Source organism: Podarcis tiliguerta, assembly GCF_965153285.1.
Source record: "Podarcis tiliguerta genome assembly, chromosome: 2".
NCBI lineage: Eukaryota > Metazoa > Chordata > Lepidosauria > Squamata > Lacertidae > Podarcis > Podarcis tiliguerta.
In genome coordinates this window covers 20,600,997-20,614,458 of record NC_139535.1, presented here as the reverse complement: position 1 = coordinate 20,614,458, position 13,462 = coordinate 20,600,997, and the positions used below count along the sequence as shown (strand labels likewise).

Below are 13,462 nucleotides of genomic sequence, written 5' to 3'. Positions count from 1 at the left end.
AACTGGGAAATGGTAGCTAATGTCTTCCAAGCAAGCTGGAATCTGAAGCCATGGTTTAAAATTGGCCTGTGGTTCCTGGCTTGTTCAGAACCATGGTTTCCCAGTTTGAACGTAACAGGAAACTATGGTTAGCTATGACTTCTTGGCTTATTTTGCTACCCCTGCAAATGGAGAAGCAAAGCAGCCATGTACAGGTTCCTGAAGCTTGTACATAGTGCATCGTTCATCCAAACATGGCCGGCAGCTCTACTGTCTCTGTTTTTATGAGTTTTAGAGCTATTTTAGTTATTTGAGCTGCTTCGAAAGAATAGTTCTAAGAGCAGTGTACAAATTCCCTAAGGAAACAAGTAAATAAAATGGAACGGTATACAGTGGTACCTTGGGTTACATATGCTTCAGGTTACATACGCTTCAGGTTACAGACTCTGCTAACCCAGAAATAGTACCTCGGGTTAAGAACTTTGCTTCAGGATGAGAACAGAAATCGTGCTCTGGCGGCGCAGCACCGGGAGGCCCCATTAGCTAAAGTGGTGCTTCAGGTTAAGAACAGTTTCAGGTTAAGAACGGACCTCCAGAATGAATTAAGTACTCAACCCGAGGTACCACTGTAATCAGTTTCCCCAGACCCCCCCCCCCCCTTTCCGGATATAGTTGTAAGTTTGATTAAAACAGATGGCATTTCAAGGTAAACTCAGAAAGTGTTGGTATCTAGTTCTGTCAACCCGCCTTTGAATACATAATACCACTATGCAATGCTTGAATATATAGCATCTGTGCGCTAAACCCAGGGGAGGAGAGAGACAAGATAAGGAAGTGGTTTTGACTCCTGTTGCCTATTCTTCTTCCCAGGAATAATAAGATCCAAGGTCAGGAGGCACATGGGGAGCCTTCTCAAACAACAGATTTGCAAAGAGGTAGCGATCCTAATACTCACAGTCGCTCATACTGTCGAACCTCACACACGAGAGGATTTGACACCCAGTGGATAAAGGCTTTGGGTTTCTCTGCTGCCTCCGACTTTGTACAGGTCACCTCTAGCTCTTTCACACGTCCGTTGGTGTCCTAGGCAAGGAGATGAAGGTCACTTCCATGCATCCACCCAGCCACTTTGCCATCATGCTTCGGGTATCTAGCGCCTCTCAGAAAACACTCCCTTGCAATGTGGAGCAGATTGCCTTCCTCATCTCTTCTGCTCAGTGCAGAAGAAGGGAATGCATTTGCGATGACCAGCTCACTTGCTCTCGCATGAGCCCAGACCGCAAATCTATGCCTGTATCTCCCTAAAAGTTCATTGCAGTTCCATTTAACATTGCAGACCTCAAATCCATGTCTGTATCTCCCTAAAAGTTCATTGCAGTTCCATTTAACTGACTGGCGCTAGCTTATCTGGCCAGTTGCAGAGAAGTCAAGAAATTATTTTCCACACTCTGCTTCACAATCAAGAGACATTTTGGTGGTTCTATGGCTGCAAGATGACCCCCCCACCTCAAAAAAAAGTTGTTTCAGAGCTGATCTGCCACACATATAAGCTATTTCAACAGGACACAGAAGAAACTAGGAACTTACAAATATGAAATGCTTCAAGACACTATTCATCAAAATCACAATCCAACAGGAACCAAAAGCAAAATTATCAGGCCACAAAAATATATCAAACGCCAGAAAATGTTTGGACATACAACACTTCCTTTTAAAAGCATGGGGTGGGGGCGGGGGGCAGGAAACTCCAATAAACAGACTTGGACTCAGCAGAGTTTCATTTAGAAAAATGTAGAGGGTCACCACAGAAAAGGCCCTGCTGTGCTCTTGCAGATAACTCCTCATAGTAATAGTACTGGTTTATGCAACTGCATAGGCGGCAGCAAAATGGATTTCCCCGTCTTTTACTCCAATCTCAGGGATGAAATATTCAAGTGGAGAATGTAACATAGGAACAGGATGTTGGGGCAGATGGGCTTAATCACACAGTGCCTGCAGCAACTTTGGGTAGTTCTAGCCTTAGCAAGAGAGATAAACTTAAGCTTCAGAAATCATTGGAGGAGAACCAAGCGGTGGGTGGGTGTGATTTCGTTTTCTACTACTGCAGCAACCTCAAGGCTTATTTGATCAAAAGGTATGTTGTTGTTTTTTAAAAAAAGAACTAGATTTCACCGCTTGCTTGTGCAGACAGACAGAAACCACTAAGCAGGTAGCGAATTGGGAGAAAGACCTAGCAGAGCCACAGCTGGCTCAAGGAGTGTCCATACAAAGCTGTAAGCATAGCTGCTGGAACGGTCCATGAGGCTGATCTAAGCTGAATGCCACAGCTGATGTTTTCTTTTATGGGAAGCTCTTAGGCCCTGATCTACAGGGATAGCTGCAGAGCTGCGGTAAGAGGGCTGTAAGGAGATGCCATGGCACACTCACCTTAATTATGCTCTGGATAGCAATGACGTAGCCCGTGTGCCTCAAACCCACTGGCTGGCCGGGCGCCAGGCGCTTGTAACCTTTCTCTGGCACCTGCCAGGGAAGAGATGCTAACGTCAGTGGAGACCAAACAAGGGGAATCAAATCACTTCAGTCTGCTGGCACATGGATGTAAAAACGTTCTGTACTAAATTGCCAGTTCTTATGGGGCCAGGCACCTCCCTCACAGCATGGATCTGCAACGTAGCTTCCCGTAGTTATTCTCAGAGATCCCCATAATAACAATAATAATAATTTATTATTTATACCCCGCCCATCTGGCTGGGTTTCCCCAGACACTCTGGGCAGCTCCCAACAGAATAATAATAATAATAATAATAATAATAATAAATTTTATTTATATCCCGCCCTCCCCAGGCTCAAGGCGGCTAACACCAGGTATAAAAACGGATTAAAATACAACTTAAAAACAAGATTAAAATACAACATTAAAATGCAGCCTCATTTCAGTAGAAACTCAAACCAAAAACTTTTTGGGGATGAAAACGTCAAATCTTCACCAAGGCCAACTATCCAGACTGGTCCCACGTGGGCCAGAAAAAAGCCAGGGAAGTCCCCAAATAGGAGTTCCATCACAGAAGGAGAAAGGAAAAAGGAACGAGGGAAAAGGGATCGATTCCAAGCCAAAGGCCAGGTAGAACAACTCTGTCTTACAAGCCCTGTGGAAAGAATATTAAAAACACAATAGAACATCAAACATTAAAATTTTCCCTAAACAGGGCTGCCTTCCAATGTCTTCTAAAAGTCGGATGGTTGTTTATTTCCTTGACATCTGATGGGAGGGCATTCAACAGGGAGGGTGCCACTACTAAGAAGGCCCTCTGCCTGGTTCCCTGTAACCTCACATCTCGCAGTGAGGGAACCGTCAGAAGGCCTTCGGAGCTGGACCTCAGTGTCCGGGCTGAACGATGGGGGTGGAGATGCTTCTTCAGAAGAATCTCTCCACAGGGCATGGCGGCCTCAGCCAGAACAGCGCAGCTAGCAATCAACTGGGCACCTGAACTCTCCAACGCTCTGTAAGAACAGGTCCTGTCATAGCTCAGGATTCACCGATCACAGGAAGGGGGCAGAGTTAGGGCTCCTGGTGAAATTTGGCCAAGATGATGACCTGGTTAATATGCCTGCAGAATGTAGCCTGGTGTGGGCAGTCAGATAACAGCCCTTAGTACGAGTGGGCATGGATATTCCAGACGAAAAAGGCAAACAATTTGCTTCCAGTTTAAGAGACTGTCAAATGAAGCTCAGACGGAAAACAAGAGAGGGAAAGGTGTGCCCTTAGAAGGTTGGGTGGGTGGGTGGGAATAAGCCTCATTATAATGTGCTTGCACGACAAAACATACTTTCTAATAATATAACCATGTGTGTATACAAACACTCAGGAACATATAAATGTATAACATTTATATTGGGCAGTGCAGTGATTTTTAAGTATTTTTTATCTCACATGTAGTATTACAGTGGTACCTCGGGATGCGAACGGGATGCGTTCAGAAGCCCCGTTTGCATCCTGAACATAATGTAAGATGCGACAGCGCGTCTGCGCAAGCATGGGTCGCCGCTTCAGCACATGCATGTGATGTCATTTTGACCATCTGTGCATGCGCGAGCGGCAAAACCCTGAAGTAACGCACTCCATTACTTCTGGGTCGCCACAGAGCACAGCCCAAACGCGCTCAACCTGAAGCGTATTTATCCCAAGGCATGACTGTATTGGACAAGGAGCATCTTCCCACGTAAGACAGGTACCAATTACAAGCTGCCAATCTGTCCAAGCACAGAGCAAAGGACATAGATCTGGGGTTCAGCTTATCTACCACCAGGCCTAGTTTTGGCAGGAAAGCCAACCTACATAAACAGGGCCCCTTTGGGTGCCACAAGACGTTTTCTTGTGTGCATGGTTCTAATTTTTAAAATCTGTATTTTTAAAAGATCGTGCAGAGATGGTCTAGACCAGTAGACGTGGCCACAAGGTGGACTTCTAATACAAACAGCCAATGACAGATTCAAAATACACTCTCCGAGTCAGAGGAGCCGGCGCTACAAAAAGAAGTGAATTAATCTGCAGTGCAGCCATGGCTGCCATCCAGAGAATGCAAAAACTACACAAAATCGCTGGGGAAAAAGAAAAGGTGGAACCGCAAATGACAGTGGTGACTGCCAAGACCACCAGGAACTATGGGCAACTTGAAGATACATACCCTAAAACACCTTCCCATACAGGAGAGGTCGGTGGAGACAGCAAAGTCCCTTTAAAATAAGAGAGAGCCTTTATGCTGACGCATTTTACAAACCTCGCTTTCTAGCAAGGAAGAGATGATGCCTTATCTGCTCCAGAGTCCTACAGCAGGATGAAGCATGCCCAGCTGGCATCCGGTTCAGGCGCCCACAATTTTTGCAGCACCCCATTCTGTGCCCCCAGCGTCACAAATATCAGCTTCTTTCTCTTCCTCAATGCACTGCCTCTCCCTCCCCCCCCCCCCATCCACAGGCTCACCTCCCGGAAGTCACTCTGCTCAATATAGATGGTTGGCTGGAAGGGGACTTTGTGGAAACCTTTGGTCTCATCAGCAGGGAAATTGGGTACGTCGATTTCTAAGGTCTATAAAGAAAAAAGGAAGGATTGATGCACACTCGACGGAGGTGCTAAAAGAGGTCTAGATTTTACAGGGAGGTGGGCAAGGTGGCAAGACACCCAGCCCCCATGCTGCAAAGGCCACAGGCTTACTTTGTGCGGTGCGGGAAAATTGACGATGGTCACGCACAGTGGTTCCAGCACAGCCATGACCCGGGGCGCCTGTTCGTTCAGCACCTCCCGCACACAGGCTTCCAGCATATGAGGCTCCATTGTGCACTGGGCGACTGTCACGCCCACCTGTCAAGAAGAGGTTGGAGTGAGCCAAGCAACAGGGAAAGGCCAACCTACCGGCTCCAAGCAAGAGGTGGGAGACATATTCTCTCTCTCTCTTTCTCCAAGGCAGCCTTTCTCAAGCTGTGGGTCCCCAGATGTTGCTGAACTACAACTCCCATCACCCCTAGCTAGCAAGGCCAGAGCTCAGGGATGATGGGAGTTGTAGTCCAGCAACATCTGGGGACCCACAGGTTGAGAAAGGCTGCTCCAAGGGCTGAACTCCCTTTGGGGAAAGTGGTCCCCAGAGGAATTGGGGGGCCTACACACTTGTAGTTGGAGGTGCCAGAAGACACACACCCCATTCGCTCACAAACTTTCCTCTGCTCGGCTCCCACACAGAGACAGGAAACAGAAAAGAAAGGGATCTGAGAACATGGGAACAAATCTCTTCTTGAATGATCAGCTCACTGAGCAGAGGAATGGCGGAGGGAAGGAGGGAGGGAGTGCGGGGCAGTCTCGATTAAGAAGTCTGACAAGACGGATTAGGCCCATGGAGCAGGGGTTCTTCATCCCGGCTCTAAGGGGAAGATGGCCGCCCTGTCGCTCAGTGGCAGAGCATCTGCTATGCATTCAGAAGGCCCCAGCTTCAATCCCTGGCAGTGCTGGGAAACCCTGGAGAGACGCCACCAATCAGGGCAGACAATACTGAGCTAGATGGACCAATGGCCTGACTCAGTTTAAGGCAGGCTCCTATGCCAACACCCAGGCCGTTTTCAGGGGCCACAATCCCAATCTCTCCAATGCCCATATGGCTCCAGGGAGATGGCACTTTTCCCTGCTGCCTCTGGAGGCATGGAGACAGAGGTGGCACCCTGCGGCTGCTTAGCAGGAATCCAAGAGGTTCCTTAGCCAGGTCCACGTTGAAGCCATGTAACTGAGGAGCATCTCCACAACAAAGGTGCTGGGGGTGCGCCCTGCTGCTCACACCATGCCCCAAAGGAAAAAGTGGTGCGTAAGCTCCATGACACGCAAGCAAAACCCGGAACAGGGCCTGAACTCTGTACCCAGCACCCCATGGCATTTAGGCACCCACGCTTTCCCCTTGGCCGAGCTGCACCGAACTCCAAAGGACATGTCTTTACCCTGGCGCAGAAGTTGTTGATTGCCTCTGCCGGGAAGCCCCGGCGCCGCAGAGCTGTCAGCGTAAAGAGTCGTGGGTCATCCCAGTCCCTGGAATGGCAATGGCAGCAGTGAGTGGCAAGAGGCAGAAAGAGGCCTTGCTCCAAAACATACCGGCCTAGTTCCTTCCCAGCATGCCATGCGTGCATCCCCTCTTCCCACCCCCCAAACCTGGGACTACAGCGCTGAAGTGAAATAGGGCCTTGTTTGGCAACCAAGGGCCTAAGGGCCGCTTGGATGAGTAGGTTTGAAGTATGCATGTGCTAGATTCTCCTATAAGCCACCTTGAGGATCATTACATCAAAAGGTGGGATTATCGATCTTCTAAAATGTCTGAGGCCGCCAGAGGGAGAGGACGCAGCAGCAAAGGACCCCTCTATCCAGCTGAATTATTGCCTTCTTAGGCAAATGTTTGGATTTGATATCCCGCTTTATCACTACCCTAGGGAGTCTCAAAGCGGCTAACAATCTCCTTTCCCTTCCTCCCCCACAACAAACACTCTGTGAGGTGAGTGAGGCTGAGAGACTTCAGAGAAGTGTGACTGGCCCAAGGTCACCCAGCAGCTGCATGTGGAGGAGCGGAGACGCGAACCCGGTTCACCAGATTACGAGTATTGCTCTTAACCACTACACCACACTGGCTCTCCAGATGTGAAGGGCTTTGGTGTTCAGAAAGCCCTCCAGGTGTTCTTGGACTGCTATTCCCACCAGCCTCAGCCAACGTGGCTAAATGGCAAGGGATTATGGGAGTTGTAGTCCAATGACGTCTGCAGGCACCTGGTTCCGCACCATACCAGGAAGGGAGCGCTGCTCATATTACAAAGGCCCTTTCCACTGTTCTAACGAAACTTCACAGCCTGAGGCACTGGGCCATCCAAGGAGGGACATGAACCCAGGGCTGTGGGGAGGGGCAGCATTAAGGGGATGGATCACATATTTTGCCCAGAGATGGGTAAAAAGAAGCTCATTCAGGGTATATTGCAAGTGGATTGTTCCATAAAATTACAGTGGTACCTTGGGTTAAGTACTTGATTCGTTCCGGAAGTTCGTTCTTAACCTGAAACTGTTCTTAACCTGAAGTACCACTTTAGCTAATGGGGCCTCCTGCTGCTGCCATGCCGCCGGAGCACGATTTCTGTTCTGATCCTGAAGCAAAGTTCTTAACCTGAGGTACTATTTCTGGGTTAGCGGAGTCTGTTCCCTGAAGCATCTGTAACCTGAAGCGTATGTAACCCAAGATACCACTGTACTTGGGAACCTCATGTTCCTGTTATGAATCTGAAGCCGATTATATTTCGTGAACTACCTTGGAAGTGGTGCTTTCCCCTGAAAGGTGGCATACAAGTACTTCAAATAATAATAATTTTAAAAATCAAACTTTGTTTCTCACCTGACAGCCCCTGAATCCACCAGGCGAATGATTTTGCGTTTGGAGACCACCGTGTAGAGGAGATTGAGGCGCCCATACTCCCACTGCACAGGGCAGTAGACATCCAGGGCATTGCACAGCCAGAAATAGGAGGAGCGTCTGCCAAGAGAGAGAAGAGCAACAGCTGTCAGAGCAGCAGCGGGGAACCTTTCTCCAGTCCGGGGGCCAGATTCCGTGCTGGGCAACCTTCCGAGGGCCGCATGGCAAAACCCGTCACAGGAGCACGTGGAGCATTTTGCCTTCAGTCTGCTTTCTACACTGTCACACAGCTTTCCCTATCCTCCTTACATGCAGCCAAGAGGTTTTATTGGAGTTCAACAAGGCAAAAGAAAAAAAAAAGTCAAGGAAATTACAAAGCTTGGATAGTGAGGGGTGTGGCCAGAGGTGAGTCCTGAGGGCTGGACCAAAAAAAGTTTTGAGGCAGTCACATTGGTTCCCGGGCCTAAGACTCCACACCCCTGTGACAGGGAAAAGCAGATCGATTCCTGTCAAGAGGCTGACGTCGGCTACCTGCTTGTGACTATCTAGCTTCGCAGAATTTGTTTGGCTTTCGGGACTCCTGTTTTTGAGCAAAAATAATTATGCGCGGTCAGGATGAGAGCAGGACAGAGACCCAGTCACAAGGGACCTACTAAAATCCTGCTGCATGCTCAAGGCAGAAAATCCAGAGGCAGAGCGCCCCTGACAGACAGCCGACTATCTGACCTCTGTTCAAAGGCCTCCACTGAAGGAGTGGTCATTAGTTCCACCACTGAACTCATCCTCAGGAAGTTTCCCCTAGCATCCAATTGAAATCTTCCTTTCTCTAAATGAAGCCCATTAGATCTAGTTTTCACCTTTGCCATGAGGGCCAGAAGCTTGTGTTGCACTAGAGGTAAAACCAGAATCCTCAGGATAGGATATCCAAGCGGCAGATTCTGCCCCTGCACAGATGAGGAGTCTACATCCATAGAAACCCAAGCCTCCTAAATATGGGATTCTATTTCTCCACATAGGATAAGGGATTCAGGCCTGTGGTTGCTCCCCACAACAGGAGAGCGTCTCAGCCACTTCCCAATCGAGCAAGGAGCTCTGTTGTCTCTCACCTGGCCTGGAACTCTTTGGTACAGAGCGAGTGAGTGATGTTCTCTATGGAGTCGCAGAGGCAGTGTGTGTAGTCATAGGTGGGATAGATGCACCTGGAAGCCAGTGTACAGCTGTAAGGTCAAGATCTCCAGAACAAGAACCAGCCCACCTCTATGCAGCTCAGCTCTTTTTCCACCCACACCCTACCCAGCCATCAACCCCATCCCTCAAAATGCTCTTGCAGATCCACTGTCCTACCATGGCGTGTGCCCTTTTTTTTTAATCTGCTTGGGGGAAAGCCCAGCCTTCCCACCTGAGGAGAGCAAGGGTCGACTGTGGCCAAGGGGATGGCATCCTGCCCAAATTCAGAAGCACTCCCACTTCCCACCATCCCCAAATCCGAGAGTGCTAGCACAAGTTTCTGAGCCACAGTTGCCAAAAATGTTTGCTGGATTTGTGAGCCGCCATTTTGCCAAGGCCCCTGAGGTGGTTTGTAAGCTTTAAACAGCAAAAACAGACACATGATATGAAATGTAAAGAGACAAGAGTCCCATGGGGGGGGGGGGCAACTGGGAGCCGATGGTATGGGGGCATCCTCGGCCTGGCCTCCCTCGCTTCCACCTTCCCTCAGAGTACGCAGGTCTTTAGGGGAAGGTTCTCGCCGCAATGGTTCTCCTCAGGCCATGGATGGTTCTCTCAGGGCCTTGGGGTACGTGTGCTCCCCGGCCTAGTCTCCCTCACTTCCATTTCCCTTCAGGGCACGCAGGGCTTTCTTAAGCAGCCCCGGAGATGGGAGGGAAGGGCTGCTGCAGACACATTAAGCCCTATGGCACAGTCATCCATCCCAACCGGAAATGTGGGCCAGAAACACCTAACCCATCTCTGAAACAGCAACCCCAAGCGAGATGTTCCACAGGGTTCCCACCCAATCCTCCAGTACCCACACCAGACACACACACACACACCCCGCCTCGCGTACCACTTGTCCCCGGTGCGGTGATGTGGTGTGTATTTGATGCGGTAGGCGACGGGGTCCATCTTGCCGTCTTCCATCACCAGCTTCATGCGCAGGGTGGCCTCGCCCTCTGCAAACTTCCCCTTGCGCATGTCCTGCGGAGGAGGAACCCACACCGGACCTTTGAGCCAGTCAGACATGAAAGCTCGCCGCGAGGTTAAAAAACAGCAGTTTCTGCCGCCTCAGTTTTTGCCCTGGCAGGAGCAACCTTCCAGTTGTTCTGCTCTATAGGCAGACACATACAGTGGTACCTCGGTTACATATGCTTCAGGTTACAAACGCTTCACGTTACAGTCTCCGCTAACCCAGAAATAGTACCTCGGGTTAAGAACTTTGCTTCAGGATGAGAACAGAAATTGTGCTCCGGCGGCACGGCAGCAGCAGGAGGCCCCATTAGCTAAAGTGGTGCTTCAGGTGAAGAACAGTTTCAGGTTAAGAACGGACCTCCGGAACGAATTAAGTACTTAACCCGAGGTACCACTGTACTGTGCAACAAAGGCTGCTCCCCAAAATGCCAAATTCATGCCAATGAAGCCCAAGGAATGCAATCAGAGCAACATGTTGCTGTTGTTTTTTTGCTTATTTAAAAAAAATTAATCCTGCTTCCAAGATTCAGTTATTTCAATGAGTTTTTGACCAGTAATGAAAGGAAATAAACTAAGTGGAAGGGCCCAGATAGAGGTCGTCAACATGCGACCCTCCAGATACCTGTTGGAGTACAACTCCCATCATGCCTGACCATGGGCCGCGCTGGCTAAAGCTGTTGTAGCACCATGTTGGCTACCCCCAGATTAGGACAAAGGACAATAGCCATCTAAGGAGGGCAGGGAGAAAGGTGTATAAAATAAGGGCTCTGATTGCTGGAAGCACACCTGTATAATTTTCTGAGCCATCATCAATTACTACAGGCATGAGGGCTAGAAACTTGTGGTGGTTGTTCTAAAAAAACACACACACCAAAAAGGCAAGGCTGAGAATGCTGAACTCTATAATAATAATAATAATAATAATAATAATAATAATAATAATAAATTTTATTTATATCCCGCCCTCCCCAGCCGAAGCCAGGCTCAGGGCGGCTAACAACAATAAAACAGTACAAAAGTACAGCACAAACAACACTCTAAAATCATTCATTATAAAATTAATTAATTCAAGCCACTGGCAACCATTGGGCCAGAGCTCCGCAAAGATTGCCGAGGGAGGGAGTCAGGCTGTGCCCTGGCCAAAGGCCTGGTGTAACAGCTCTGTCTTGCAGGCCCTGCGGTAAGATGTCAAGTCCCGCAGGGCCCTGGTCTCTTGTGACAGAGTGTTCCACCAGATCGGAGCCACGGCCGAAAAAGCCCTGGCTCTAGTTGAGGCCAGCCTAACTTCTCTGTGGCCTGGGACCTTCAAGATGTTTAATAATAATAATAAATTATTAGGGGGAGCCACCCTAGATTTCCCACATTAAATGGGAATACCTCAAAAAGCAGGAGCGATTCCTCGACCGGCCGGTCTCGCCATGGAGAAGGAGGCGGATTATGTCCCTTGATTTCTTCCACCTTCTGGTGGCAAACGTAAGCATGGCCCCTGAGGGAGGGAAAGGACACAACCAGTCACAAGGGGAGGAAGAATGCACCTGTGGCCGAAGTCGGGTGTTAACCCTTTCCCCCTTTTCAGCATCCACCCTCCTCACCTCCGGATGAGATCCACCGCCCAGGTGTACAGCTGGTCAAAGTAATCGGAGGCGTGTGTCACCGCATAGGGGGTGTAACCTGGGGGAAGTAAGTCCAGGTCATAAGAAAGTGTGCCCCACTTTCTTGAACCAGAAGTCGCCACCACTCTCCTCAAGCCCACGTCTTAGGGCAACAACACCCCGAAACCCCCTCTCAGACATCCGATCGGTCACTGTGAGAACAGGTTGCTGGACTAGATGGGGCCATTGACTGCCTGATCCAGCAGGCTCCTCTCATGTAAACAAGCTGTTGCTACTTCTAAAAGCTTCATGTAAACAAGCCATCTGTAAGGGCCTCATTGTTGCACTTGAGCTTCACACCATGGTGCAAATTGGGCTAACCAGTGGTTGTTTTTTCTGCGGGTACCAACGCCGTTTTTTTCGATGATGATGATAATAATAATAATAATAAATTATTTATACCCCACCCATCTGGCTGGGTTTCCCGAGCCACTCTGGGCGGCTTCCAACAAAAGAGGAGAGAAGCCAAGACACAAGATTTACCCACCCGGGAAGAATGGCAGATGAAGCTGATGGACTACATGGAAATGGCGGAAATGACTGGCAGAATCCGAGACCAGGGAGAAGAGTCGGTGGAAGAAGATTGGAAAAAATTTAAAGTATATTTACAGAAATATTGCAAAATTAATGAATGTTAGAAGAATACTGGAATGAAGTTATATGGTTTTAGCAGAAATGTTATTAAGAATTATGTAAAAACTGATTGTTAATGGGCTAAAGTGGAGAATTCAAAGTTAGATTGTGTCAAGATAAATTATAGAACAAAAAATGGAGAAAGAGGGAAAGGATTTGCTGAACCAGCTAATTTGAACTAGAATACAAAAAAGGGAGGTGTGAGGAAGTCGAGGAAACAAGCAAATGAAAGATAAAGATATGAAAATTTGGATGTGTTTTTAAAATGTTTTTGCTTTTTCTTGTTGTTTTGTTGTACTGTTTTTTCTTTTTCTTGTATTGTTTCTTAAATTTTTTGTTATTTCTTCACCTTTTTTCTTTCTGTAACTATTAAACATCTAATAAATATTATTTAAAAAAAAAAAAAGAGGAGAGAAGCCACTGGTTAAAAGTGTGGCACTTATTGTAACAACTGCATGTTGAGTATTGGCATCTGTTTTTCTAGAAGGAAAGCACTGATGTTGACCTAGTATGGGGTTCACAAAGCCAACAACCTTCCCCCCACCCCACCCAGAGACACACCTCTCTTTCGCCCAGGCAACATTTCCACGTTTTGTAGCACAAGATGCACATACCTAACCATTCCACTATGTCCCTGATGGCTGTGAAGTACTTCTCCTCCTCCTTTTCAGGATTTGTGTCATCATAGCGCAAAAAGCAAATCCCGCCATTTGCCTGGTTGTGGGGAGAGAAAATAAGCCGTACAATTAAGCCACCCACGAGTTCAGCAAGACGTCAGCTTGGTCCCTAAAAGTAATTCCATTTTGTTATTCCCCTCCCGCCCCTCTTCCTACAAATCCCTTTAAATTCTAATCATTACTGACACAAAATACCTTTCCCTTTTGGCCGCCAACTTAAGCAATGCACGTTGCTATACATAATTTCATATCTGTAATAATGCTGGGGGGAAATACACACACACACACACACACACACACACACTTTGATGCAACTTGGTTGATATATTCGGAAATGTTTATCTGAGTGTTCACTCTTCAATTTTTAGTTTTAATTTTATGTAATAGTTGCATGTCATATGCTTTAATGTGA

General features: G+C 48.0%; 1 protein-coding gene across 2 annotated transcripts in view; it reads right to left on the bottom strand.

Moving 5' to 3' along the window:
- QARS1 (glutaminyl-tRNA synthetase 1) overlaps window positions 1-13,462 on the bottom strand; it is a 32,177-nt gene that overhangs the window by 3,589 nt on the left and 15,126 nt on the right. For both annotated transcript variants that reach the window (XR_014507541.1, XM_083425076.1), the window contains exons 11-21: window positions 12,988-13,087; window positions 11,681-11,759; window positions 11,466-11,574; window positions 9,967-10,097; window positions 9,008-9,100; window positions 7,884-8,021; window positions 6,457-6,544; window positions 5,192-5,338; window positions 4,961-5,065; window positions 2,407-2,499; window positions 935-1,062 (exon numbers count right to left, since the gene is read on the bottom strand). Coding sequence is in view for 1 of the 2 variants with exons in the window: in XM_083425076.1 (XP_083281202.1) it covers window positions 935-1,062; window positions 2,407-2,499; window positions 4,961-5,065; window positions 5,192-5,338; window positions 6,457-6,544; window positions 7,884-8,021; window positions 9,008-9,100; window positions 9,967-10,097; window positions 11,466-11,574; window positions 11,681-11,759; window positions 12,988-13,087 (1,211 nt within the window). In the remaining variant the exon portion in view is untranslated. The remainder of the gene's footprint in view (window positions 1-934; window positions 1,063-2,406; window positions 2,500-4,960; window positions 5,066-5,191; window positions 5,339-6,456; window positions 6,545-7,883; window positions 8,022-9,007; window positions 9,101-9,966; window positions 10,098-11,465; window positions 11,575-11,680; window positions 11,760-12,987; window positions 13,088-13,462) is intronic.